The sequence below is a fragment of the Salvia hispanica genome, chromosome 3, assembly GCF_029641045.1.
Source record: "Salvia hispanica isolate PSC_SH4W2 chromosome 3, Shi_PSC_v1, whole genome shotgun sequence".
In the NCBI taxonomy this organism is placed as follows: Eukaryota; Viridiplantae; Streptophyta; class Magnoliopsida; order Lamiales; family Lamiaceae; genus Salvia; species Salvia hispanica.
This window is the reverse complement of record NC_142694.1, coordinates 56,474,424-56,501,643: the sequence shown is the minus strand read 5'-3', so window position 1 is coordinate 56,501,643 and position 27,220 is coordinate 56,474,424. Positions and strand designations below refer to the sequence as shown.

Genomic DNA, 27,220 nt, shown 5'->3' with positions numbered 1-27,220 from the left:
TATGGGGCTTGCAGTATATGTATATTATATTCTTTGTCTCACAAGAATGTACACTCTTTCCTTTTTAGTTCCTTAAATGATAATATGCATTTTTTAAATTTGGAAATTATTTTCTCTCGGTAGAACCCTTTCCACTAATAATATTTTAATTACTTTTCTTTCTACTTTTCTATTACTTTACTAATCGTACATTAAAATCTGTGTTCAACCAAAAGTAACTATTGTTGCAGGACGGGAGTGAGTAGTCGAAATGTATTTAAGGTCCACATTGAAACACACCACACCTATAAAAGACCATCTTTATAAATCTAGTTAGGACTACAAATTTGTATATCGTTGAACGTTGGATGCAACCAAACGTGATGAGTTACCCACTTATCCACCCAACATTCTTCTTTCCTATATATAAATATCCTTTTTAAGAGAAGACAACATTCACACTCAAATTATATTTTCAGATAGCAAGCATGGAAGCCCAAGAAAATATGTTGTTGATTGCTAGGGCACTTGTTGTAGCATCCTTACTCTACATTTTGATCCGTATGTTTATCTCAAAATTGAGCACCACCGGCAACCCTCTGCCCCCGGGGCCGAGGGGATTTCTAGTGGTGGGCGCCCTCCCCTTGCTGGGCGACATGCCACATGTCGCCCTAGCAAAAATGGCCAAAACTTACGGCCCGATCATGTACCTGAAAATGGGCACAGTAGGTATGGTCGTGGCGTCCACGCCAGACTCGGCGCGGGCGTTCCTTAAAGTCCATGACGCTAATTTCTCAAACCGGCCAGTCAACGCGGGCGCCACTATCCTGGCATACAACGCTCAGGACATGGTGTTCGCCCCGTACGGCCCCAAGTGGAGACTGCTGAGGAAGCTGAGCAGTCTCCACATGCTGGGGAGCAAGGCCCTGGAGGAGTGGGCCGACGTCCGGACCGCAGAGGCGGGGCACATGCTGGCGGCGATGCACGAGGCCAGCCGCCTGGGCGAGGCCGTGGGGTTGCCGGAGATGCTGGTGTACGCGACCGCAAACATGATCGGGCAGGTGATATTGAGCCGGAGAGTTTTCGTGACGAAAGGGAAGGAGATGAATGAGTTCAAGGAAATGGTGGTGGAGCTCATGACCACAGCTGGCTACTTCAACATTGGTGATTTCATTCCATGGCTTGCTTGGATGGATTTGCAGGGGATTCAGAGAGGGATGAAGAAACTGCACAAGAAGTGGGATCGCTTGATCGGGAAGATGTTGGATGATCGATTGAAATCAACCTACAAACGCAACGACAAGCCAGATCTTCTTGATTCCCTCTTGGCAAATCATGATGATGAGAGTAAGGATGATGATGATGATTGCAAGCTCACCACCACCAATATTAAAGCCCTTTTACTGGTTTGTTACTTTCTCCTTAATCTTGAATTTGATCAATTTTACAAATACAATGAATTTAATTTGTAACTTTGCATACATATGCAGAATTTATTTACGGCAGGGACAGACACATCGTCGAGCATAATAGAATGGGCATTAGCAGAGATGATCAAGAATCCAAGCATCCAAAAAAGGGCTCACCAAGAGATGGACAGAGTCGTCGGGAGAGAGCGGCGTTTGCTCGAATCCGACGTCCCAAATCTGCCATACCTCAAAGCCATATGCAAAGAGGCATACCGAAAACACCCTTCCACGCCGCTAAACCTGCCTCGGATCTCCACGGATGCATGCGTCGTCGATGGCTACCACATCCCCAAGAACACGAGGCTGAGCGTCAACATCTGGGCCATAGGCCGAGATCCCGACGTTTGGGAGAATCCCCTTGACTTCAACCCTGACAGGTTTCTGTCAGGGTTGCAGGGGATTGAGCCCGGAGGGAATCACTTCGAGCTGATTCCCTTTGGGGCGGGGCGCAGGATCTGCGCCGGCAGCAGAATGGGGATTGTAATAGTGGAGTACTTGCTGGCGACGCTCGTGCACTCTTTCGAATGGGATTTGCCGGCCGGCGCAGCAGAGATGGACATGGAGGAGGTGTTCGGGCTGGCCTTGCAGAAAGCTGTACCACTTGCTGCTAGGCTCACTCCTAGGTTGCCTTCACATTGCTATGCACCTCCTATTTAATTTGCATATTTACATATGCTGTGTTACATTGAGCCATTGCATATGTTGTATCCAACCTATCTTATAACTTAGTGCATGAAATGGAAAACAAAAGAATAGGATAGTGAGTTTGGTTTGCTTAACTTTGTGACTATGGCAAATTAATCAAAAAATTTTATGTTGGCAAATGAAGCAGATAAAAATATAACAATATCTCACATTGGTGTAAAGTAAGAACTGAAATAACTATATTAGTCTCATAAGCCATTTCTCCTATCACCAATTGGTTTTTGGTTGAATTTCTATGACTCTGGGCGTGAGTCTGGCGCTGGAGCACCATCGGGAGTTCTTTCTGGAATGAGCGAATTGCGCTTGCCTTTACCTAATAACTGGGTGCAGCCAAGGTAGCAAGCAAGGTCGCAAGTGGTGTCGAGAGCGCCCTCTAAGTTCAAACAAATGGGCTTGCATCCTTCTAAACACGGCTTCGGTGCTTCCCTCTTCGCCTCTCCTCCTCTACTTAACGCCATCACCAATATTCCCAAAATAAAAACAATGCCATTTCTGTACTTCATTATCATCATCATCATCTTCTTCTTTCCCTAAAACTCATCCATATTGAGAGTCATATACATGTGTGGTCTAACATTTTTTTTGCCAATCAAACTAGCGATACAGAGTGAAACAATCCGGATCACTTCATCTTTTTTGATTCTTTTTTTTAGTATGTGGTCGTCATTAATTATTCGTACACGAATTAATATGGCTTTATTATAAGCCTTTTCACTTAGTACAATTTACTAATTATTCTATTACTTAACCATTTTTTTTTAATATGTTGGGTCCTTGATTAGTACACACAAAACTCATTTTCTTTCATTTTTCTCATAAAAATAAAGAGTTTTTCCTTTTCAATTCATCCCATAAAAATATCCATTTATATTTTTGGTACTTTTTTATTAGGTCGGTCTTATTCTCAAGTAATATTAACTTTTTCTTTCAATTTCTCTCCTATTAACCAATTTGCATGTCGTCCCAAATATTTCTATTTTTATGGGACGAATAAAGTACTTTGAGAGCATCAACTAACAGGCCTAGATTAACTTTATAAAATTTATTCATTTATCAATTAAAAAATGCACCATTTTCTTTAAAGTTCCATATCTATCAGGTATTATTAATATTAACGCATATTCCAACAGTAAATAATTGATTCAAATCGTGTTGAAATACTAGTATAGAACCAAAACTTGTGAGTTGTGATCCTAATTCCAACTTTGAATTGCATTCTTTTATATACTTTCACATGGAAATAATGAAATGGATTCCAGCTTATACACATTTAGTCATATTAGTCCAAAGTTCTTCGATGCTAAAGTAGAGAATTTTCACTATTGTTTTCCCCCAACAACTTTAGACGGATTAATTAATTGTAACTGGTAAATAATGCCAATTGATGCACATAATTTCAATAAAAGAGGCCAATACACACTACTATTGTTGACTAACTCGACTACCTACATGTATAGCTAGATACCAACAATGACAAATTACAGAAGCTTAGGAGTTTGGATTTTCTTCTCTCTTTGAAGTTAGGACCTAATTCTTTTAATCTTGTGAATCATGCATCTTCACTCTAAACTACAAATCTACGTATAATTAATTGCTTCGCATACATATATCAACGCATAAATCAGTCTAAACTACAAATCTCGTGATTCATCCTTGTGTGAAAAATTAAGTAAAATTATTTATTTTGCTTAGTATCTCTCGATTCGACTAGTTGTTTTAATTGTGAGATAGTCGCCATCTAACAAATATATAGAATTATTATTTTGATAAGTCTACTAGTTTATAATTGTACATATTTTTTTATCAGTCATGCGTATGTAGTTAGGTATCTAATTAACCTTGCTCGTTATAAGAAAATAATGAAATTTATTATACATGTTACTTCATTTTCTCTATAATTAAAAAATGAATAAAAGAATAAATTGAGATTTATTTTTATATTATCAATAAAATTAATGCCATTAATAATAATTTTTAAAATATTAGAATTAAAAGAGAAGGTTACTCACATTCACTCATTATTTAATTAATTAAGTTCGATCACTTTTAGTAACTATATAAATTTAGTAGGAGTAATAAGTAAGATCAACAAACTCAAATTTTTACATTGAAGAGGGCAAAATGGTAAAATACAAATCTGCAAAATATGTTGGGGTTGTTTGAGCGCATAGGATTCCTATATGGTGGCCAAGCTGATGAGGTCAAAGCACGTGTATGCCCACCCACGACCCCAAATTTGATTTACGGTTTTACCCTCCGTTTAAATGGCACAATTAACCTCAGTGAACTGAAAAAAATAATCTGAAAAAAATAATTTCAAGATAATTTTGCGATATTTTGAATGTTATCTGAAAAAAATAGCTACTACTATCAGAAGTATGTCCTAATTCTAAAGCCTAAACTATAGAAAACATCCCCCTTTTACACATTAAAACTATAGAAATCTTCTTATTCTGTTCTTTTGTCAACAACTTAGGTTTGTCCATTATCGTTTTATTTATTTACTAGGAGTAGTATTTATTTTTAATCTTCTTAAAAAATTATTCTCGATTAATTTCCATGAGTCCAAGACTGTTCTCTTAGACTTTGACCAAAAATAATATAAAAATTGAATTGATTCCTGGCATTAGTGAGTTTATATTTAATAAACATAAGAAAATTTGTATAAAATTAACATTACCATAAGGGAAGAATCTTTGTCCGAATATACACACATCAATATTACTATGATATTATCAATACGTTTTACAGAGTTGCAGTCATGATTCTCTGACCCTTTTTGTCTTATCTTTTTATGATAATTTAAAATTTTACTAGTAACTCATCAAGACATTACAATAATTTGTTTATTATATCATACATACATTATCAGCATTGCAAAAACAAGTAGACATGAAACAACTAATGAATAATTAAGACGTGTATTTGTAGTTGTGGATTCGTTGTAAACATTAATGCTCAAGTTATCAGATATTGACATGTTTAATTCTTGTGGACAAAATTACTACAGCCCAACCTAATAAAGTTACTTAATCTTTATAAATTATAAAATCATTTATTTAAAAAAATAAATCGAAAAATCACGTGTGATCGTACGCTTGGATAGAATCTCAATTCAGCTACAATGGGTCAGAGCACATGTAAAAGTGTGTGACCATTTAAAAGTTTGCAAAAATTACGTTATTGGCAATAATAATTACCTTTGACTGATATAATGATGGGGTGAGCTCTGAATAACATCCTTGGGATTTCAGATATCCCATTTTTATTTTTACTTTTGTTGAGGTAGAGTTTTATGTTAGGTTTAGAAAAATATCTACTTCCTCAATTTCGTTTTGAGTATTTATTTTAAAAAAATAATAAATACAAAAGATAAAGTAAAATAAGAGATGTAATAAGTTGGTAAAATGTTTAACTTATTTATTATTTATGGTAAAAATGAAATAAAACTTTTATTGATGGACGTGAAGGAAATTACAAAAACATGACACTTATTGTGGGACGGGGGAGTAATACACTACTTCATCCGTTCCATGTCAATTGAGTCATTTTTTATTTTGAAAAGTTTCAAGATAATTGAGTCATTTCTATTTTTGTCAAAAATATCTATCTCTTCTACTTTATTCTCTCTTCGTCTCACTTACTATATTCACTATCCATTTATCATATTATTCTTATTCTTCGTGCCAATAAAAATATCTCAATTCATAAGGGACGGAGTGAGTAATATATTTAGGCCATTTTAGAGCAAAACAATCACTATCCATTAAATGATTCGATAATTGAAAGGGAAGAATTAATGTTGGCGAAATTTGTTTGTATTGATTGAAAGGTATACCAGCAATCCCTTTTCATAGTCATACTCATACCGTCAATTGTGCAATGATTCATGACCAAGATTCACCTCTCATCATTGCCATATTTCACATTTTGGTTAATTCGAATACATTTCTCTACAATCAATGTACCAAGTTATCATATGGTTATACAAAAAACATGTTGCCTTGATTTAGTTATAAGTAATGTGATTAATTCTTTAGTGTTTGAAACAATAAAAATAAAAAACCTCCATAAAGAAAGTGTATAATTGAAAGAAAAAATCAAATAAAAAGCTGCAAAATTAGTTCAAAGGGGTAGACCGTTGTGCTTGTGCATTGGTAAAGGAGCGGAAAAGAGGAGGGCAAATTTGTAAAACCAGCGCACGCCAATTTAAACTAGAAGGGCAAAACCGGAAAGTGGCGTAGATAGTGGGTGGAGGCGGACAAAACGACAGAGTATCAGTGGTAGGCGAGTGGAGGCAAAAATTCTCCACTTTCTCACCTTTTCTATATTCCCCTTTTGCCCCTCGTGTCTGGAAAGCCTAATTTCTAAATTAGAAAGGAAAAAGAAAAAAAAAAGTGTAAGTAATTTTTGCACTAAATATAATTAACAATTGCTGAATAAAATAGACATCTCTGCATCGCAATTTGCTTTCTCGAAGCACAGAAGAGAGAGAGAGGAGAGAGAGTGAGTGAGGGTGGTGAGGAACAGTAGCTAAACAGTATCACAGGGGGTGCATAGGATAAGCATAGAAGTATTGGTTTTTGGGGTTCCTTTTTTGTGATTTCAATGGTTGGTTTGTATCATTGAATCTTGGGCTCGTGTTGTTTCCCTGCTAACCTACGCCTCGGGCTTGCTAAAGATTTGATTTTTTTGCTTCTGGGTTTGCCCATTTGGTTATTGAAATGGGTGGTAAGGGATTTAGCCGTGGCCACTGGAGGAGAGACTTGAAGGTGGTGGTGTTTTTAGCTTGTTTATGGGGCTTGGTGTCGCTATCGTGCGCCGGGAGGTTGTCTCCTTCGAAGCAGAAGCTTGAAGTTCAGAAGCACCTGAAAAGACTCAATAAACCTCCGGCTAAATCCATTGAGGTATGTTAGCTTTTTTTTTAGTTGGCTGGGAAATTTAATTTTTGTGTAGTGAATGAGTTGTTGAATTTTGTTAAAGTTTCCAACATTTGGTCATGAGCTCAATTAGATTGCTTATCAGTTTATGAAATTTCGCAAGTTGAGAATATTTTTGTAAAATCTTCGAATCTTGATATTGTCATAGTGATTGAGTGATAGTACTTTTGTAGGACTTTTAAGGAATTATGACCCTTGTTTTTATTATAATGAACGTGATGTATTTGTGATGATGCAACAGAGCCCAGATGGGGATGTTATTGATTGCGTGCCCATTACAAACCAGCCGGCTTTTGATCATCCTTACCTAAAAGACCACAAAATCCAGGTCCATTTCTTTTGTTTTCTGCATTTAACACACTTTTCTTGGTTTTGAGATGAATTTGGGGCATGTTGTTCTGATTATTTTGCATCTATTGCTGCAGACTAGACCTAGTTTCAATCCAGAAGGACTCTTTGGGGAGAACAAGATGTCGGTGGAGTCGAAACAAGGAGCAAATCCAATCACTCAGCTGTGGCATATGAATGGAAAATGCAGTGAGGGTACCATTCCTATTAGGAGAACTAAGAAGGAAGATGTGTTGAGGGCAAGCTCTGTGAAAAGATATGGAAAGAAGAAGCACAGAAGCATTCCCAAGCCGAGGTCGGCTGATCCTGACTTCATCAATGAAAGTGGTCATCAGGCATGTAACTAAAATGGGGACTCTTTTTGTTGTTCTAAACAATATATATAAAGCAAGCTTTATTGTTTTGTTTTCTACTTTTCCATGTGCTAAAGTAGTTTCCTTTGGTTACCAGCACGCGATAGCTTATGTGGAAGGGGACAAGTATTTTGGAGCAAAGGCTACTATTAATGTTTGGGAGCCCAAAATTCAACAGCCTAATGAGTTCAGCTTGTCCCAAGTTTGGGTGTTGGGCGGTTCCTTTGGCGAAGATCTTAACAGCATCGAAGCTGGTTGGCAGGTACACTGTCTGTCAATTTGGGATGACTTGATGAAATAATTCAAGAAGGATATGTTAATATAAATGGGCCTGATATATGATGCTTGTGCTTTCAGGTTAGTCCAGATCTCTATGGAGACAACAATACTAGATTGTTCACTTATTGGACTGTAAGTTCTACTCATTTTTTGTGTTATTTGATGTTTACCGATGTTGAAAATCTCGAGTGGTTTTCTAATTTCTAATTTCTCCTGTCACAATAACAGAGTGATGCATATCAAGCCACGGGTTGCTACAATCTTCTCTGCTCGGGGTTCATTCAAGTCAGTAATGAAATAGCAATGGGAGCTAGTATCTCTCCTGTTTCTGGATTTCGGAATTCACAATATGATATTAGCATTCTCATCTGGAAGGTAAATTCCAATTTCACTACAAACCACCTTTTGTGATTAGATAATAGCATTTCAAAAGCACCATCATTGATGCCATGAGAGAATCTTGAAATTTTCCTGCTTGTTACATGATTATCAGTATTCAGTATTGCAGTTTACACATACTAGCTTTTCGTTTCTGTATAGGATCCGAAAGAGGGACATTGGTGGATGCAGTTTGGAAATGACTACGTATTGGGGTACTGGCCGTCCTTCTTGTTCTCCTACTTAGCCGACAGCGCCTCAATGATTGAGTGGGGCGGGGAGGTAGTGAACTCGGAGCCTGATGGGAAGCACACCTCGACTCAAATGGGCAGCGGTCATTTCCCAGAAGAAGGCTTTGGCAAGTCGAGCTATTTCCGGAACATTCAATATGTGGACAGCTCCAACAATCTTAAAGCCCCCAAAAATCTCGGCACATTCACTGAGCAATCCAACTGCTACGATATTCAAACAGGCAGCAATGGCGATTGGGGAAGGTACTTTTACTATGGTGGCCCTGGCAGGAACCCGAATTGCTCATGAACAAGCTATAATACAAGAAGAAAGAAAGAAAAATGGAAAAACAAAGAAGAAAAGAAAAGGAAAGAGTGTTTGGATCACTGTATTATTCAATGTAGTCCTCCTCTCTCTGTGTACACCCCACCATTTGTTTCTTGTTTTAGTTTTTGTTAGGTTTTTATTGAGCAATGAAACATGTTTTTGGTGGGAACTTTTGACCCTTTTTGTGTGTTGTAGGTTTTCTCCATCTTTGTAAGTGTCTGTATTGGGGGAAGTAAGCTCTAGTTTCTTGAAAATCATGTAAGAAACTGGCCATTTGTCATTTCTCTCTCTCTCTCTATAGTTGCTAGTATTAATCTATTTGCTACTTTGTGATTTTTCAAGATAAAAAAAAACTATACCCATGTTTGGAGATAACTCCATTATGTGAATGCTAAGATTAAAATAAATCTGACAAGTGTTTGTCTCTTATCCAAGTGGGATGTGATGTCTGAAAAGATAATGAGTTTCCATGTGTGAGAAAGTAATTCATTAACCTTGAGATTCTTGGTGCAATGCCTTTGTGCAAGAGGAACCCACCACTATCAATCACCCCCACAAAATCTTGATAATTAATACATTTTTTTATTTATTTTTATTGGCTCAACTTTTTAATAGTACTATATATTATACCACTACTATCTTTTTTGGTCATTGATGAGCATTTAAAATGCTTTTTAGGATTGACGTTTTCATTCCTTTATTTAAGGGAGGTGTAATTGTGTAAAGTCGATTCCTTTTAAAAAGAAGGAATGTAAAAGGTACTACTCATAAAGGAGGAAATATAGCCCCATTTTTATTGCAATAATAAAGCCATCTATCCATAGTCCGTGTGCACTACCAAGATGAAAAGTTTAACTAATGCTCTCTATTTGTAATTAATATATTTATGTTTTTGGTGGACGTGGGTTTTTCATGTTCATTCCACGGGCAAGAAACATTTAAGTCAAAGTCCTATTGTCACAAGTCAAATTAAATAGGTGTGAATGTCAAAAAGTAAAACAACTTAAAGAAAAAAAGTGTCACGGTTTGTACATGGAAAATGACACTTTTAGAATTGGTCTTTCACCTTTTCAAACTTCAAAGCCCATTAATAATCGTGGCCCAAATTAAAAAAAGCAGCCATATCTGGGCTAAGCCCAACAAAACTTTGTCATTTTCTATACTTTTATAATTATAAATAATAAATAATTTCTTGTTAAAATGGTAACTCCCACCATATTAAAAAAAATCATGATTTTTCATTATAAATACATAATCAGATTTTCGAATTTATCCAATTATTACATTCAGGATAAGATGTAATCCTCTCTCTAATTCATGAACATAATTTTTCAAAATATAACGTTAAATAGGGGTGTGGAAATATTTATGTTTGTCAATTCATGAATAGTTATGTCCGTTTTGATTGGTTGGATTTTGCGTTTTATCAGTTAAAAATGAATGTCAGTCAGCAATATATAATTCAAACAAATTTAATATTTCATCAGTAAACCAATAATTTATTAAATTGTCAAAAAAGGAAGTACTATACTTTAACTGGCCAGTAAATATCTCAAACCCCAAGCATGTATTTACGACAAAATTCGGACTCATGTCTGAAACAAATTCCCCTTCCAATTCGCAGCTACCAGACTCTTACCAACACGACACCTCAAGTCCCTCTCTAATTGGTGCGTCACCAACACGCGCACAGCAAACGCGTATAAGAACAAAATTCCCAGCTGTTACTTTATATATTTACAACCACAGACTTATAATATGATCAAAAAACAATTTATATACTTATTTTTATTTTAATATCCAAACGCGCACACTTTACTCTTTCTTCTCCATTGCCTGCCTGCCTCTGCTCGCATCTTCTCTCTCTCTACAACCTAAAGCCCTGCATTCTTTCCACCCTCATATTTCACTTCTCTTTTCTCACAAACTGTAGGGTTTTTTTTTTTTAACTCATCTGCTTTTACCTCTAATCTTGTACTACCAAATTTGCTCTTTGCATTTTCAGCTTTCTTGTTTTATTTTTCTTTTTAATTCCATTTTTTCTTTTCGCCTCTTCTTCTGCTCGCTTGGATGTGGTGAAGTTAGGGCGAAATCCCTAGCTTTTCGCTCTTGATTATGGTGGGGACGGACATTGTGCTTAAAGGCTGTGGCTTTTCCAGCTGAAATCTTGAGGGAAATGACTCAATTTTTCTGGAATAGGTGAGCTGTGTGTGTTTGCTTTAAGGGTTTTGTTAATTTATTGATTTTATGGCTTCCTGATTTTGAAAGACTGTTTTTTTACTTCCCAATTTGAATGCGCCGCGCCAGTTGAACTGGTCAATTTTATTTTCTTTCTGGATTTTATTTCTTGTTTTTCTTTTTTAAATGGATTAATTCACTCTGATGGGTTTTTTTTTGTGCGTGTAGTTGAGATAAAAGGGGGGTTCAAAATGGAGGAGGAGCATGAGTTGATCCTGGCATGCATAATTTCGGGGTCCCTTTTCTCTGTTCTTGGGGCTGCTTCCTTTTCTATACTCTGGTTGGTCAATTGGCGGCCGTGGCGTATCTATAGGTGCCTCTCTTAACCCTCCTCGGGGCTCAAATCTTGCATAGCTTCTTTCGTTTTGATTTGGAACTCCAGTAATGTAGTCGAATGGCTAGCTTTGCTTTTAGTTGTACTCGAGATATAATGCAATGAGCCAATGAGTTAGGAAATACTGTTTGTTTTATAATCTGGATTGCTGGAGTGGATACATTGGCTTCAGGAATGACTATGAGTTTCCATACATCTTGGATTTGGAGTTGGCCGGATCACTGAGTGTTAACAATGTTTCTGGGACTACTAGTTGGATTCTTCAGTCCCAGACTGGAATAACTTGAACTGAAACATAATAGAACCTTTAGGTAGTTGGCATATTTTGATGCATTATATAGTTCTCTAAGGTGACCATAATTCTATAAGCTACTGCAGTCTATCTGTATTAAACTTTAAATCTCAGCTGATGCTAGTTCATACTAAATGGAGTATAATATTTTAGTTACTAATGGGAAAGAATATGGTAACTCCCGTCTGGTAGGAGATGAAGAAATTAGGTATGGAACCATGCTAAGTTGTTGTCTTTATTTAATACAGCAGGTTAATGAAGTAGAAAATTGGTATCTCCTTATCTCACACTCCTTTGAAAAACCAAATCTTCAGATATATGGATTCATCATATGTTCATCACTATGGTCCATATTTCTTTCACTAAGTTTCTATGGATGTACCCTTTTCATTATAGACAAACTTGTGTATGTATTCTAATGCATGTAGCTCATAAATTAGTTTCTTCCCTCCTTAAGTGTAAATTCTACTCCATTGCCCATGATCAATCAATTTGATTAGGAGGGAAGCACTATCTCCTTTTCCAGTACGTGTGTATTATTTCCTTTTATACAATATGTAAAAAAAATGAGTAGTTCGTTGTTCATTATTTCCACTGATTCAGTTAGTCCTTTTCAAAATTGGTAGTAGTACTATTTTTTTTCCTTGTTTACTTTGCTTTAAATTTGTATGAAAATTTCTAAGGAGTTAAGCAAGTATTCCTGAACATCCGAAGAACTAGGCCTGTACTTGACTGAGTTCCTCTTCATTATTGCTTTCTCAGTTGGATATTTGCTAGAAAATGGCCGAATTTCCTCCATGGGCCTCAGCTAGGAATATTGTGCAGCCTTCTATCCCTGGGTTCATGGATAGTTGTTATTTCGCCAGTGGTGGTGCTTACTGTTTGGGGATGTTGGTTGATTGTGATACTGGGGAGAGATATAATTGGCTTAGCTGTTGTAATGGCTGGAGTTGCTCTACTTTTGGCATTTTATTCCGTAATGCTCTGGTGGAGAACACAATGGCAAAGCTCAAGTATGTATCTCCTACCCCCACTGAATTTGAATGAAGCCTGTATTTACAAAAATATTTCTTGAACTGATTTCTGATTATTTATCTGATAGATTATTTATCGCTCTTAGTATCAAGTCATTGCTTTTTTGTTCTTTTACTTTCAATATCTTTACGCCATCCTATGATTTTAGAAAATAGAATAGGAGTGTCCTTTAGGTACAATTCTTCCTACATCAACACAGTTCTAATAATATCATATCAGAAGGGAATAAGCTAATTTGCAGCTGCCATTATCAGTGGATATAGCCATAGAAACAGCTCCAGTATATTCCCACTATTAATTCGTATACGTCATCTATATTCTATACCATCAAAATATTCTCCAAACTCTGATGTGAATTGTGTAAAGAGAAATATAGATATTTGTCCATTGTTACTAGATGCATTGGAATTAGCCATGCTGCTTGTGCATGCCATATCGCACGCTAACGTATACATGATCCTTATGAAAACCTTGTGCAGGGGCTGTTGCAATTCTTCTTCTTCTGGCTGTTGGCTTGCTTTGTGCTTATGAACTTTGTGCTGTATATGTTACTGCGGGTGCAAAGGCATCCGATCGGTATTCTCCTTCTGGTTTTTTCTTTGGTGTCTCTGCAATTGCCCTAGCAATCAACATGCTTTTTATTTGTCGGATGGTTTTCAATGGTACGCCATAGCTCATTCTATACGGACCTCAAAATCATTGTGAGTTCAGAAATATATTTATCTTTTCTTATATATCCAACAGGCAATGGTCTAGACATAGATGAATATGTGAGAAGGGCATACAAATTTGCTTACTCAGACTGTATTGAAGTGGGGCCCGTTGCTTGCTTACCTGAACCGCCAGATCCCAATGAATTATACCCTCGTCAGTCAAGAAGGCAAGTTGTCCTTTTGACTGCTTGCATTAGTTTAATTCAATCCTTCTTTGTAATATAATACTCTTCAGCTTGAGTCCATTATGTATTCTCTTCAGCTTTTCAACTTATGTAGTCATATATGATTCTTGCAGGGCATTACACCTTGGGCTTCTCTATTTTGGTTCCCTTGTGGTTCTGCTTGTATATTCCATCTTATATGGTTTGACAGCTAAGGAATCTCACTGGCTTGGAGCAATTACTTCTGCTGCAGTTATTATTCTTGGTATATCCACTATAGACATGCCTAAAACTTCAAATTCTCCACTATCTACTTTTTGTTTCTTATAATCTGGAATTTGTATTTCTTCTAGATTGGAATCTTGGCACATGCCTCTATGGATTTAAGCTTCTTAAGAGCCGTGTTGCTGCACTTTTTGTTGCTGGGGCTTCTCGCGTCTTCCTAATATGTTTTGGAGTCCATTACTGGTTTGTTTCATACCTTGTGGAATAAAGTAAACGGTTACCAAATATTCTTGTCTTTAATCCAGTTTCTCATATTTTGTGATACAAAATCATTTACAGGTATCTAGGACACTGTATCAGCTATGCAGTTGTGGCCTCTGTGCTTCTTGGAGCTGCTGTGTCTCGTCATTTGTGCATTACGAACCCATCTGCTGCTAGAAGGGATGCTTTGGAGAGTACAGTTATTCGTCTCCGAGAAGGATTTCGTAAGAAAGAGCAGAACTGCTCCTCCAGCTCATCTGAAGGTTGTGGTTCAAGTGTAAAACGCAGTAGTAGTGCTGATGCTGGTCACCTTGGTAATGGTACAGTACCTAACACTGGGGATCTTACTAGCTGGAATCATGTCGAAGGTATCCATAGTGAGAAGGGCATTGATAGTGGAAGGCATAGTTTTGCATTACGTAGTACTTCTTGTCGCTCAGTCGTTCAAGAAACTGAAGTTGGGCCTTCTTATGTTGACAAAAGTTTTGACCATAACGGGTCTCTGGTGGCTTGTTCTAGTAGTGGCATGGATAGTCAGGGATGTGACTCAAGTGCATCTAATTCTGTGAGTCAGGTGTTGGACTTGAATTTGGCACTGGCTTTCCAGGAGAAGTTGAATGATCCGAGGATTACATCCCTCTTGAAAAGAAGAGGAGGACAGGGTGAGCTTGAACTGACAAATTTACTGCAAGATAAGGGACTTGATCCTAATTTTGCTGTGATGCTGAAGGAAAATGGATTGGATCCTATGATCCTTGCATTGCTGCAAAGAAGTAGCTTGGATGCAGATAGGGATCACCGTGACAATACTAACACAGCTATGATGGACTCTAACAGTATTGACAATATGCCATCTAATGAAATTTCATTCTCGGAAGAGCTTAGATTACGTGGTCTGGAGAAATGGCTACAACTATGTAGACTATTCTTGCACTATACAACTGGCACACCAGAGCGGTCGTGGCTTTTGTTTAGTTTTGTCTTTAGTATAGAGACCATTGTTGTGGCCATTTACCGCCCAAACACTATCAATCTGATAAACTCTACACACCAACAGGTACAGCCTCCCTTTATAATTTATTGCAGTTTTAGTGGTGTTTGTTATAACAACTTTACATTTATTACCTTGTTGCCTCTTACCACAAGTTTGATCTCATTTTCTGCAGTTTGAATTTGGTATAGCTGTGCTACTATTGTCTCCTGTTGTCTGGTCAATCATGGCCTTCCTTAGGTCACTTCAATCTGAAGAATTGTCTATGACATCCAAACCTAGAAAGGTAGTTCTATTTTATGTTCTGGAGGCTTTCAAGCTAGATTATCTTATTTTATTTTCTTTTAAGTTCTAGACTTAGATGGGCTGTATAAGTATACTTTTGTTTATAATTTCTTCACCCTCTATTAACGTTTCTGCACTGTTGATTTTATTAATATTTTTCTTTCATTTATATGCAGTATGGCTTTGGTGCTTGGTTAGTGAGCACTTCTGTTGGATTATTGCTTTCCTTTTTGAGGTAAACTTCTTTCAATCATGTTTACCATCTTCAAATACATTACCATTCATTCCATTACCTATATGGTCAGCATTAAACTCATGATTGTATATCTATATCTGCAGCAAGTCATCTGTTCTACTGGGGTTGTCTTTAACAGTACCCTTGATGGTGGCATGTCTATCGGTTGGTGTTCCAATATGGATTCAGAATGGTTACAAGTTTCGAATTTCTGGTGGCACTGATGCAGGTCATACTGGGAATCATGTCATTACTAGGAGAAAAGAGGTACAGTTTTTTCCTTTTTCCGGCTAATTTTGCTGTTTGCTACTGGTTTAGAAAAATAAAAAATGCGAGTTGGCCTTCACGTGTAGCTGATGGGCGCTGTATATCATATTATGGGTTTCTGAGATCTACGCATATGATGCCAAAGTTCCCTTTTTCTCATATAATTCAAGGAAGTGTGTGTTCATATAATAATGCCATCCTTGATTTCTTAGAATGATTGTATCTAGTATTGATACTGTTCATTTTCTCTCTTTAGTTCCTATGTTATTGTCTCTATTCTATCAAAAAATTTCCATGGGGTTTGGCTGTTTATTTTATGCTAAAACTATCACATCTGATTCCTCAAACTTATACTCTCTTCTGTTCGTATGTTCTGGAGCTAATACTATTTTTTGCCAGGGTGTTATTCTTTTTATTTGCATGGCCTTATTTGCTGGATCTTTATTAGCACTTGGTGGGATTATATCTGCGAAGCCCTTGGATGACTTACGCTACAAGAGCTGGACTGGGGATCCAAAAAGTGTTTCGTCTCCCTATGCATCATCCTTGTATATTGGCTGGGCCATGGCCTCTGCAATCGCATTGATAGTAACTGGCGTCCTGCCAATTGTATCATGGTTTGCAACCTATCGATTTTCTCTCTCCTCTGCTGTATGTATTGGGCTGTTTGCAGGTGAAATTTTCTTTACTAGGTTATTATTCATCTTTTAGTTGATCCTGTTTATGCACTTAAAATTGCTTTCCATTACTAAGGATTGATTCCATCCTCTTACAGCTGTCCTAATGTCATTTTGTGGGGTATCATATATGACGATCGTCACTTCGAGGGTAGACCAGATTCCGACAAAGGCTGACTTTCTTGCTGCTTTGCTTCCATTGATTTGCATTCCTGCTGTCTTGTCACTGTCCTCTGGTCTTCTCAAATGGTGTGTGATATTATAGACATGTATTTTAAATGTAGCTTTTTCCTATTATGGTTCTTAAGCAGTTAGATCTATGGTCAGCCATGGTAGCTGTTAAGAGTGACTGACATATTCAGATGTATGATCACAGGAAAGATGACGGCTGGAAGCTTTCTCGTGGGGCTTATATATTCATAATTATTGGCTTAGTTCTGTTGTTTGGTGCAATTTCAGCAGTTACAGTTATAATTGAACCATGGACGGTGAGTTAACATTTTTACAGAGTCATTTTGTTTCATTATATGCCAGCGTAACCTCATCTGATTTGTTCATCTGTCTGTTGCAGATTGGTGCAGCATTCCTTTTAGTGGTTCTTCTTTTGGTCCTTGCAATTGGCGTGATTCACTACTGGGCTTCAAATAATTTTTACTTGACGCGGTTTCAGATGTTATTTGTTTGTTTCCTTGCATTTCTTTTGGCTTTGGCTGCTTTTTTTGTTGGTTGGTTCCAAGGTAAAAATGCATCTCATCCTTTTAATACAAAGTAATATCTGATCTGCTTAAATTTACTCGTGTACATGCTTCCTTTTATATCAATGTCAGAATTGGACTTGTACACTATTCTAAAGTCATTGCTTTTTTTAACAGAAAAAGCTTTCGTTGGTGCATCTGTTGGTTACTTCTCATTTCTGTTCTTGCTGGCTGGAAGGGCACTGACTGTGAGTTGAATCATATTACTATAGCAGTGTAGCTTACTCCACGAACCAATGCAATTCATTGTTTTCTTGGGAATATTATATATCCTGTTTTATATTGCCGATTGACTTTGCAGGTACTTCTTTCCCCTCCCATAGTGGTTTATTCTCCTAGGGTATTGCCTGTATATGTTTATGATGCTCATGCAGATTGTGGAAAAAATGTCAGGTTTGTCAATCTCCTTTGGGAATATCAAATTATTTATTCTTCAATTCTCAGTCCTGTGAGGAGCACTCTATTGACTTCGCTCTACATTTTTAATCAATGTTGTTTTCATACAGTGCTGCGTTTCTCTTGCTTTATGGGATAGCACTTGCAATTGAAGGCTGGGGTGTTGTTGCCAGTTTGAAAATTTATCCGCCTTTTGCTGGTGCTGCTGTGTCAGCTATTACACTTGTTGTCGCCTTTGGATTTGCCGTCTCACGTTCTTGCTTAACTCTTGAGGTTTTATTTTCTATCTTGAGCTTACCATCTGTCATTTGAAATCTATAAGACATCCTGGAGCAGGTCTTGAATTTTCCATCATATGGATCATTTTTCTCTTCTTTTTCTATGTTATGCTTCATCTCCATTCTAAAATTTTGCCTTTTCTTAGATGATGGAAGATGCTGTTCACTTTCTGAGCAAGGAGACCGTGGTACAGGCAACTGCTAGATCAGCAACAAAGGTGATTCCTTTCAGTTCTATTTTGTTCAAGAAAACATCCATTGTCAAGTAACATGAATGCATTATTTGATCTGATACCCCTCCTACTCTATGCAGACAAGAAATGCTTTGTCTGGAACATACTCCGCTCCTCAGAGGTCTGCCAATTCAGCTGCGCTTTTGGTTGGAGATCCTAGCAGTGCAAGGGATAGGGCTGGGAACTTTGTGCTTCCCAGAGCCGACGTGATGAAGTTAAGAGATCGTTTGAGAAATGAAGAGCTGACTGCAGGGTCATTCCTCTCCAGATTGAAATGTTGGAGGATATTGCAGAATGATGTTACCAGTGATGTAGGTCATCGGAGAGAGATGTGTGCTCATGCCAGAATTCTTGCTCTTGAAGAAGCTATTGATACAGAATGGGTTTACATGTGGGATAAGTTTGGTGGGTATTTACTCCTTTTGCTTGGTTTGACTGCCAAGGCTGAGAGGGTGCAGGTATGAGCATTGTGCTGGTATGAGTTTGGTATATTGTTTTTAGTGCCTGCTTATCATTTTCTACCATTTTTTTGCCAGGATGAAGTTCGCCTGAGACTATTCCTAGATAGCATTGGTTTTTCAGATCTGAGTGCAAGAAAGATTAAGAAATGGATGCCTGAGGACCGTAGACAATTTGAAATTATACAGGAGAGGTTGGAAAGATCTGGGAACAAATTTTCAACTGTTTTCCTTTGTTATCCCTATTTTACTTATTAATTCTTTTTATGTACTTGTAGTTATATAAGAGAAAAGGAGATGGAAGAGGAAGCTCTGATGCAGAGACGTGAGGAGGAAGGAAGGGGCAAAGAAAGGAGAAAAGCCCTTTTGGAGAAGGAAGAGCGCAAGTGGAAGGAGATAGAGGCTTCTCTCATATCATCTATTCCTAATGCTGGCAGTAGAGAGGCAGCAGCTATGGCAGCTGCTGTTCGTGCTGTAGGAGGTGATTCAGTACTTGACAACACATTTGCACGCGAAAGAGTGGCAAGCATTGCCCATAGAATACGTGCAACTCAGTTATCTCAACGTGCACAGCAGGTTACTAATTCTAAAATTCAATTAATTACTTTTGAATTGAATTTCTCATTATGAGGTGATGGTACTTACAAACATAGACTGAATTTCTATCTTGTTACAGACTGGACTTGATGGTGCTATTTGTGTCCTGGATGATGAACCGACGACAACTGGCAGGCACTGTGGCCAGATTGATCCTAGTTTATGTCAGACCCAAAGAGTCAGCTTCTCCACAGCTGTGATGATCCAGCCTGATTCTGGGCCAGTATGTCTTTTGGGCACTGAATTCCAACGAAGAGTTTGTTGGGAAATTCTTGTAGCTGGTTCTGAACAAGGCATTGAGGCTGGACAAGTTGGGCTTCGGTTAATTACAAAAGGGGATAGACAGACTACTGTTGCAAAAGAGTGGAGTATAAGTTCATCTTGCATTGCAGATGGGAGGTTTGTGTCTATTTTCATATCTTGACTCTATTTTGTGTTAGATTCTATGGGACTATTGAAGTTTTGATTGTCTGATCTCCCATATTTCCTTGTTCTTTATTTATCTCAAGTTTCTTTACTGCTCCTTTTCGAAGAAGCATCTATTTATTTCTCAAATTGTGTTGTAGGTGGCATATTATCACAATGACTATAGATGCTGATATAGGCGAAGCCACTTGCTTTATTGATGGTGGCTACGATGGCTATCAGACTGGACTTCCACTTAATATTGGAAATGGCATATGGGAGCAGGGAACAGATGTTTGGATTGGTGTTAGGCCACCAACCGATATGGATGCATTTGGGAGGTCAGATAGTGAAGGCTCTGAATCCAAGATGCATGTAATGGATGTTTTCCTCTGGGGAAGGTGCTTAAGTGAAGATGAGATCACTGCCCTTCCAGCCGCTGTTGGCATCGGAGATTACAACTTGATTGATCATCCTGATGACAACTGGCAGTGGGCTGATTCTCCTCCAAGGGTTTGCTTCTTTTCCGAATATCCTTCCTTATAAGCATGGTATTCTCTTTTGCTACTGTTGAATAAAATCCTGGTCATTCTCTATAGGTTGAGGACTGGGAGAGTGATCCTGCTGAGGTTGATCTCTATGACAGAGACGAAGTGGATTGGGATGGACAATATTCAAGTGGGAGGAAGAGGAGATCCGACAGGGAGGGGGTCATTGTGGATGTTGATTCATTTACCAGAAGGTTGAGGAAGCCAAGGATGGAGACTCAGGATGAAATCAATCAACGTATGCGCTCAGTAGAACTGGCTGTTAAAGAAGCCCTCTTGGCAAGAGGGGAAGTGAATTTCACTGATCAGGAGTTCCCTCCAAGTGACCGTTCGCTGTTTCTAGATCCTGACAACCCTCCATCCAAGCTACAGGTAGCTTTTCCCTAAATCTTGCTCCGCTTTTCTTGGCTTTTTTTTTTTTTTTTTTTTTTTTCTGTAGTCATTTGTACAAAGTGTTCTACCTAACATGGCCTTGAGGTGTGCCACAGGTGGTTTCTGAATGGATGAGACCTAAAGAAATAGTCAAAGAGAAACATCTGGATTGTGCTCCGTGCTTATTTTCAGGAACAGCGAATCCTTCAGACGTTTGTCAGGTTCTGTCAATCTTGCATGTTCTCCTCTCCATCAACCTTGATAGATCTTTGTTATATATTGTGGTCCACTTACTTTCAATGTCGTAACTTGAACAGGGACGGTTGGGTGATTGTTGGTTTCTGAGTGCGGTTGCTGTGCTGACTGAAGTTTCTCGAATATCAGAAGTCATTATCACTCCAGACTTTAACGATGAAGGAATTTATACAGTTCGCTTCTGTATTCAGGTGGGTTCAGTCTTCATTCGCGTCGATTTGAGGATGAAATTGTGATTAGCCGATAAATTTTAACTTGTTGACATTAGGGGGAATGGGTTCCCGTTGTTGTCGATGATTGGATCCCATGTGAATCACCTGGCAAGCCTGCATTTGCAACCAGCCGGAAGGGGAACGAATTATGGGTCTCTATACTTGAAAAGGCATACGCTAAGCTTCACGGTTCATACGAAGCATTGGAAGGCGGGCTTGTCCAAGATGCTCTAGTGGACCTTACAGGAGGTGCTGGCGAGGAGATTGACATGAGAAGTTCTCAATCTCAGATTGATCTTGCAAGTGGCAGACTATGGTCTCAACTATTACGTTTTAAACTGGAGGGGTTTTTACTCGGTGCTGGTAGTCCTTCAGGTTCAGACGTGCATGTTTCGTCCTCTGGGATCGTGCAGGGGCATGCTTACTCTATATTGCAGGTATTTATGAATTTTTGTCGATACACTACGTGAGTCATGGAACTTGGAATGTGTGATCATATTCGTAATCTTGCTCAGGTACGTGAAGTAGACAGCCATAAACTTGTCCAGATACGAAATCCTTGGGCAAACGAGGTTGAGTGGAATGGCCCTTGGTCCGATTCCTCGCCTGAATGGACAGATAGGATGAAGCACAAGCTCAAGCATACTCCACAGGTAAATTGTGATATTTTTGTGCAATCGCGACTCAATTGATTTGTTTCTAGAGTATCTAACACTGCGTGTTTGGGGACAGGCGAAGGATGGCATATTTTGGATGTCGTGGCAAGATTTCCAGATCCATTTCCGATCAATATACGTGTGTCGTGTGTACCCACCAGAAATGCGTTACTCTGTCCACAGCCAGTGGCGTGGTTATAGTGCCGGTGGATGCCAAGACTACGAAACTTGGCATCAAAACCCGCAGTTCAGATTGAGAGCCACTGGTGCCGATGCATCTTTACCAATTCACGTGTTTATAACTCTAACTCAGGTACGAAGAAGCTCTAGTTACCTGAGCTCGTCTTTTCTTCTTTTGGTATGCAACATCAAATTCAAAGGCCGATGGATTTGAACCTTAAAACCTTTGCCTCGAGACTTTAGCCAGTCTATGCTAGGCCAACACGCACACACTCCCCTCATTTTGATGTGACAATAAGTGAATGTTGTCGTATTTGTTTAGGGGGTGAGCTTCTCAAGGACAACAGCCGGCTTCAGGAATTACCAATCAAGCCATGATTCAATGATGTTCTACATCGGGATGAGGATTCTAAAGACCCGTGGCCATCGTGCTGCGTACAATATCTACATGCACGAATCGGTTGGTGGGACCGATTACGTAAATTCCCGGGAAATATCATGTGAGATGGTCCTGGATCCTGACCCCAAGGGATACACCATAGTTCCGACAACAATCCACCCGGGAGAAGAGGCGCCCTTCGTGCTTTCAGTGTTCACCAAATCATCCATAACTCTCGAAGCCTTATAACAGTGAGGGCAAGCTGGCGTGGGAAGCAGACAAGCTTGCACGGAACGCGCCTGCAATGATGACTGCAATCATGAAGTTGATGGAGGGCTCGAGTGCAAGGTAATTTTTCGACTGCTCTTCATATTGTTCTAGTAAATTTACAGCAGCTGAAGTTTGGATTGATTGTAGTGAACAGGTGAGCACAAGCATGGAGTGGAAGAAATGGGGTGAAAAGGTTGTACATGAGTTTAGGTGATACAAGAAATTTGTAAATGAGAGGGTTGATAGGGATAGGATTAATAGGAATAGGTTTAGGTAGAGAAGAAGAAGAAGAAGAAATACTAGAAGAGATTAGCAAGGTTGCTGTAGCATATTTGAAGCTCCAGCTCCAATTTTGTTGCTCAGCACTCAAATGTATAAATATTTGCCTCATTATCTCATCTTAATTTCCCACTGCACCTCATAATTCCTCCCCTCTCTATACACATTCACCGTTGCAATCTAGTAATACATATAATAACATAACATGAAACTAATCTTTTTCCTCAGCTTTAGATATCTTAACATTAATGTTCAAATTTAAAAACTTGCACAAAGAGAAAATCGAGCCTTTTTTTTAGATGAAACATCTTCCATTCTAAATAAAACACAACTATTAACATCGCTTGTGTCATGTATCACATTTGGAGTTGCAAAAATGAGAGAACCAACTGAGTGTAATTGTTTCTACCACCAACAATGATCAATCAACTACTCAATTTTCTATCTTTACCCAACATGGAAACGAGGCAATCAAGGTGTGATTCTCTGTGGATCACGGGGGAAAAGTGATGTTTTCCGGATGTTGTTGAGTGCACAGAAAAGCATTACCACACGCTCCAACCCTACTCCAAATCCACCATGAGTTGGCGCCCCATACCTGCAATATATACATGAAACATGATAGACAATGAAGGTTGCTGTGCATACTGTAGAGCTCTCCCTAATAGGGATGAGATGAGCACGAATCATAAGAGTAGTACTCCCTCCGTCCCGGAGTATTAGACTCACTTCTTTTGGGCACATGATTTAAGGAATTGATATTTAAATGGTTAAAGTGGAGAGAGTAAAGTATGAGAGAGAGAAAAAGTAGGAGAGATAAGAGAGAAAAAAGTAGGTGGGGAATAAAATAAGATAAATGCTTTTTGCTAAAAAAGGAAACGAGTCTAATATGTTGGGACATCCCAAAAAGGAAAGTTGGTCTAATACCTTGGGACGGAGGGAGTACTAGTAATCAAGTGATCTAGAAGTATGCCTCGATTGAAATCTAATGCAAAACACTATTGGTTCCTAAATGTCTATAGAAAAAAGGCATACAAGGTGTTGGAAATCAATTATGAAGTGGATTTCATGTAGAAAAATGGTATTTTGTGCCGACAGTTAGGCTCTCACAACCACAACCTTACGTAAACAATAAAAAACATCTGTTTCTTTAACTTTCTAATCACGGGAATAGGAACAGAGGAAGCTAAGGAAGTGAACCTGAAGGCATCAATGTATGTGGATATAGTGCTGACGTCAATCCCGCATGCTTGTGCACGCTCTGTCAAAAACTCTGGCAAATGAATACGCTGAGCTCCAGATATGATTTCCTCACCTACCAATAAAATCAAGAAAAAAAGGCTTACTTAACAGATGAATGTTTCAATTCCACTATGAAGGGAGGAGAAATCTGGCTGCATAGCTTTTTTATTCATCGGAGGTTTTAAAAATGAAATTCATTTTCACCTAATTTCCACTATGAAGGAAGGAGAAATGTGACTGTATAGCTTTTTATTTATTTGAGGTTTAAAAATTAAATGAATTTTCACATATTTTCCATCCAAGTATGATACAGTCTAATTATAAGTGGTATGGAGTGCTTCCCGGCTAAAAAGAGAGTTTTTGAAAACTGAAGAAAAGCATTTCTTTGCATTTTGTTCTTCTCGGAATTCATGAAGCGAACATTCCCCACACTTACCTCTAATGAAGACATCAAACGAGTTGCTGTACTTGGAATTGTCATGGCATGGCATGGTATAGAATGGTCGAACTGCCAGAGGATAACGATGAAGTATGTAGAACTCAGTTCCATACCTAAAATTGAAATGTCAATAAAATGCATAAAATACATGTGAGAAAATAAATGAGGTAAAACAATAACAAGCAGCTTACTTCTCAAGGACAAGTTGGCCAAGCTTCCTCTCTGTCTCTGTGTTGAGATCTCCAAAAGGATCAACTTCTATGCCAGCCTCCTGCAGTAGAAGAAGTCATCCAGTTGAAAATGTGACTAATTGTCCATATGTAAGTTGTGAACAAGGAGAAAAGTACTACTACTAAAGCAAAAGGCGACCGTCCAACTTGTATATTAACAGTTAATAAAGATCCCCTAAAGTAAATCATTATAGACTCCGGTGAACTTGATATGCAAAGTTAGAAGACTAATTTACATTTGACATATTACCTTCAGCATATGTACTCCCTCTTCAAATGTAAGTCTTAAGGTCTTTCGTAGATACTGCAAATTAAAGTTCAATAATGAGCCTTCACAAAAAAAATTTGACAAGTATAGCGTTTGCTCTCAAACAGAGACAAATACAGACAGCCAACCTTCAGCTTTTCAAATGGGTATTGCTTGTTGATTGCTTCAAGCTCTTTAGCACATTTCTCATTCAAGGTGTCGAACATTTTCACAAATAAGCCATCGACAATGTCCATCACCTGCGTGAATTCTAGGTGAGTGATCTATAAAAAGCAAATCCACCAAAGCATTCACAATTAATACATACCTCTGAATAGTGCTTCTTAATCCTCATTTCAACATCAAGACCAATGAACTCACACAGATGTCGATGAGTAAAAGAATCCTCTGCTCTATATACTGCACCAATCTCAAACACGCGGTTAAAACCGCCACAGATGGCCATCTGTTTATGAAGCTGAGGTGATTGTGCCAAGCATGCAGGTGTTCCTTTGTAATCCAATCTGAAGACAGCAGCGCCACCTTCACTAGAACCCGCAATCAGTTTAGGTGTGTGGATCCCACGAAAACCATTAGATAACAAATATTGTCTAAATATCTGCACAAAAGAAGTAACTACATTTGTCGGCATATTCAACTGATGATTGGCAACTGGTACATACAAAGATTGAAAACATGAGCAGTACAACTGAATAAATTCAAATGCCAACAGACAAATCCAAATCCATAACATAGTGAGTAGAAGAAAGATGCCATAAAAAGAATATGAACAAGAGAAGAAAGCTAACTACAAGATTATCAATATCTCGAAGACAGCGTAATGCATAAGGATCATGTAGCATTCAGATGCTACTTACCTCCTCAACCTCACACTGGACTGTAAATATTCCTTGATTTGCAGGAGTGCGCAAGTCAAGGACCCTGTAATTCAGTCGAGTGTCTTGATTTACACGAACGAGTTGCTCACCCGCCTACATTTAGAATGCAAACTTTTGGCATAAGTTTTCGAGCAAAAGAACAAGACATGAGTCGATACCTGCAAAGCCTTTTCAATTTCAGCCTCGCTTCTTGCTGCGTCTTCAATATTGATAGGCAGTATAGGAACTGCCTTGTTAACACAATAAAGCTTCCTCACTTGAATTTCCACCTAAACAATTTAAACAACATAGTAAGCAGCTGATTAAAAAAACTCAACTAATCAAACAGTACTTAACAAAACCCTAATGATTGTGGATTAGTAGTAACACACAACCTGTTCAATTTCAGCAAAGATTTACAGTTTCGCCTAATCATCTAAAATCATATCTTTCCAAATAAGCTGCTTCGTCAAATCAAAATCCAATCCAATCCAATAGAGTTGTCATCCTAATCTCAACTAGTATAACATCAATTCAAATTGTTCCAATAAATCGAGAAATGAATTACATTACAATGAATTAGACATTTGTCCGCGAAATTTGCAAGCAAACCTGCTGAGAGGCGCCGGTAATGGGCTGAGACGGCACGGAGACGATCCCTTCAATGTCAACAATGCTCTCCCGGCTCAATCCGGTGGCGAATTTGACCATCTGCGGGCTGACCAAATCCGGCGCCACAGTTAGCACGCATTGGACGGTGAAGCACTCCTCCCTGACGACTAAAAAGGCCATCTTCTTCCCCACGGCGCGAATGGCCTGCGCGTGGCCTTGGATGAGCACGGGCGTGTCCTTGAGCTCGCAGGTCAAATCCTTGACCGGAGTCCACAGCGCGGACGAGAGGTCCTTCGATTGCAGGTCGTTGAGAGGGATTTCGCCGTAGCTAGCCGCCAATGGGTCGTCGGCGGAAATGGAGAGGCTGGCCGCGGCCGCTGTGGCAGATGCGGCGGCGGCTTCTTGGCGCTTCCGCTGGCGCTCCAGCTTTGCGAGCTCCTTCTTCGAAGGCTTCTTCTCATCGGCCGCGGCGTTCATGGATTCTTCAGAAGACATCTTTGGAGAGAGACAGATTGAATAAAGGAAAAGCGGCGGCCGCGGTTTATTCGATTCTCCCTTCAACTAATTCGTTAC

The 27,220-nt window shown here is 38.7% G+C and overlaps 4 protein-coding genes across 5 annotated transcripts; 3 read left to right on the top strand and 1 right to left on the bottom strand.

The window, feature by feature from the left end:
* The first annotated feature begins 423 nt into the window (after positions 1 to 423).
* Positions 424 to 2,272, top strand: LOC125214365 (flavonoid 3',5'-hydroxylase 1-like). The gene is made up of 2 exons (XM_048115362.2): positions 424 to 1,385; positions 1,470 to 2,272. The coding sequence occupies exons 1-2, from the start codon at positions 468 to 470 to the stop codon at positions 2,103 to 2,105; spliced, it is 1,554 nt and encodes a 517-aa protein (XP_047971319.1). The 5' UTR covers positions 424 to 467; the 3' UTR covers positions 2,106 to 2,272.
* Positions 2,273 to 6,606: 4,334 nt separating this feature from the next.
* On the top strand, positions 6,607 to 9,289 carry LOC125214366 (protein neprosin-like). The gene is made up of 7 exons (XM_048115363.2): positions 6,607 to 7,060; positions 7,335 to 7,421; positions 7,519 to 7,776; positions 7,892 to 8,056; positions 8,152 to 8,205; positions 8,302 to 8,448; positions 8,614 to 9,289. Exons 1-7 carry the CDS (start codon positions 6,878 to 6,880, stop codon positions 8,989 to 8,991), a joined length of 1,272 nt encoding a protein of 423 aa, XP_047971320.1. The 5' UTR covers positions 6,607 to 6,877; the 3' UTR covers positions 8,992 to 9,289.
* Positions 9,290 to 10,836: 1,547 nt separating this feature from the next.
* On the top strand, positions 10,837 to 23,136 carry LOC125214434 (calpain-type cysteine protease DEK1-like). The gene is made up of 32 exons (XM_048115458.2): positions 10,837 to 11,208; positions 11,416 to 11,560; positions 12,636 to 12,886; positions 13,388 to 13,570; positions 13,653 to 13,788; positions 13,920 to 14,050; positions 14,139 to 14,253; positions 14,350 to 15,328; positions 15,438 to 15,548; positions 15,724 to 15,782; positions 15,887 to 16,049; positions 16,449 to 16,722; positions 16,825 to 16,975; positions 17,103 to 17,214; positions 17,298 to 17,463; positions 17,599 to 17,669; positions 17,783 to 17,874; positions 17,988 to 18,150; positions 18,302 to 18,373; positions 18,469 to 18,846; positions 18,925 to 19,040; positions 19,125 to 19,422; positions 19,523 to 19,842; positions 20,010 to 20,361; positions 20,448 to 20,768; positions 20,885 to 20,989; positions 21,086 to 21,214; positions 21,292 to 21,672; positions 21,751 to 21,888; positions 21,968 to 22,204; positions 22,394 to 22,798; positions 22,868 to 23,136. Exons 2-31 carry the CDS (start codon positions 11,439 to 11,441, stop codon positions 22,697 to 22,699), a joined length of 6,432 nt encoding a protein of 2,143 aa, XP_047971415.1. The 5' UTR covers positions 10,837 to 11,208; positions 11,416 to 11,438; the 3' UTR covers positions 22,700 to 22,798; positions 22,868 to 23,136.
* A 69-nt stretch (positions 23,137 to 23,205) lies between these two features.
* LOC125214435 (aspartate--tRNA ligase 2, cytoplasmic-like) lies at positions 23,206 to 27,220 on the bottom strand. 2 transcript variants are annotated; one of them, XM_048115459.2, is made up of 10 exons: positions 26,648 to 27,220; positions 26,215 to 26,325; positions 26,036 to 26,149; positions 25,486 to 25,776; positions 25,307 to 25,417; positions 25,161 to 25,214; positions 24,872 to 24,951; positions 24,678 to 24,793; positions 24,200 to 24,314; positions 23,206 to 23,597 (listed from the first exon to the last, which is right to left on the bottom strand). In XM_048115459.2, the coding sequence occupies exons 1-10, from the start codon at positions 27,140 to 27,142 to the stop codon at positions 23,471 to 23,473; spliced, it is 1,614 nt and encodes a 537-aa protein (XP_047971416.1). In that variant the 5' UTR covers positions 27,143 to 27,220; the 3' UTR covers positions 23,206 to 23,470. The 2 variants fall into 2 exon arrangements, with proteins under 2 accessions (XP_047971416.1, XP_088924756.1); XM_089068630.1 differs by having other exon boundaries at positions 23,206 to 23,562.

Excerpts from the sequence above, each read along its gene's own strand:
- LOC125214365 (XM_048115362.2), top strand. The coding sequence starts at position 468 with ATGGAAGCCCAAGAAAATATGTTGTTGATTGCTAGGGCACTTGTTGTA. Across the intron at positions 1,386-1,469 it reads ATATTAAAGCCCTTTTACTG|AATTTATTTACGGCAGGGAC; the intron begins GTTTGTTACTTT and ends ATACATATGCAG.
- LOC125214366 (XM_048115363.2), top strand. The coding sequence starts at position 6,878 with ATGGGTGGTAAGGGATTTAGCCGTGGCCACTGGAGGAGAGACTTGAAG. Across the intron at positions 7,422-7,518 it reads TAAAAGACCACAAAATCCAG|ACTAGACCTAGTTTCAATCC; the intron begins GTCCATTTCTTT and ends CTATTGCTGCAG. Across the intron at positions 8,206-8,301 it reads GATTGTTCACTTATTGGACT|AGTGATGCATATCAAGCCAC; the intron begins GTAAGTTCTACT and ends TCACAATAACAG.
- LOC125214434 (XM_048115458.2), top strand. The coding sequence starts at position 11,439 with ATGGAGGAGGAGCATGAGTTGATCCTGGCATGCATAATTTCGGGGTCC. Across the intron at positions 16,723-16,824 it reads ATGTATTGGGCTGTTTGCAG|CTGTCCTAATGTCATTTTGT; the intron begins GTGAAATTTTCT and ends ATCCTCTTACAG. Across the intron at positions 19,041-19,124 it reads TTTGAAATTATACAGGAGAG|TTATATAAGAGAAAAGGAGA; the intron begins GTTGGAAAGATC and ends ATGTACTTGTAG.
- LOC125214435 (XM_048115459.2), bottom strand. The coding sequence starts at position 27,142 with ATGTCTTCTGAAGAATCCATGAACGCCGCGGCCGATGAGAAGAAGCCT. Across the intron at positions 26,326-26,647 it reads TTACCGGCGCCTCTCAGCAG|GTGGAAATTCAAGTGAGGAA; the intron begins GTTTGCTTGCAA and ends TAAATTGTTTAG. Across the intron at positions 23,598-24,199 it reads ACATACATTGATGCCTTCAG|GTATGGGGCGCCAACTCATG; the intron begins GTTCACTTCCTT and ends TATATATTGCAG.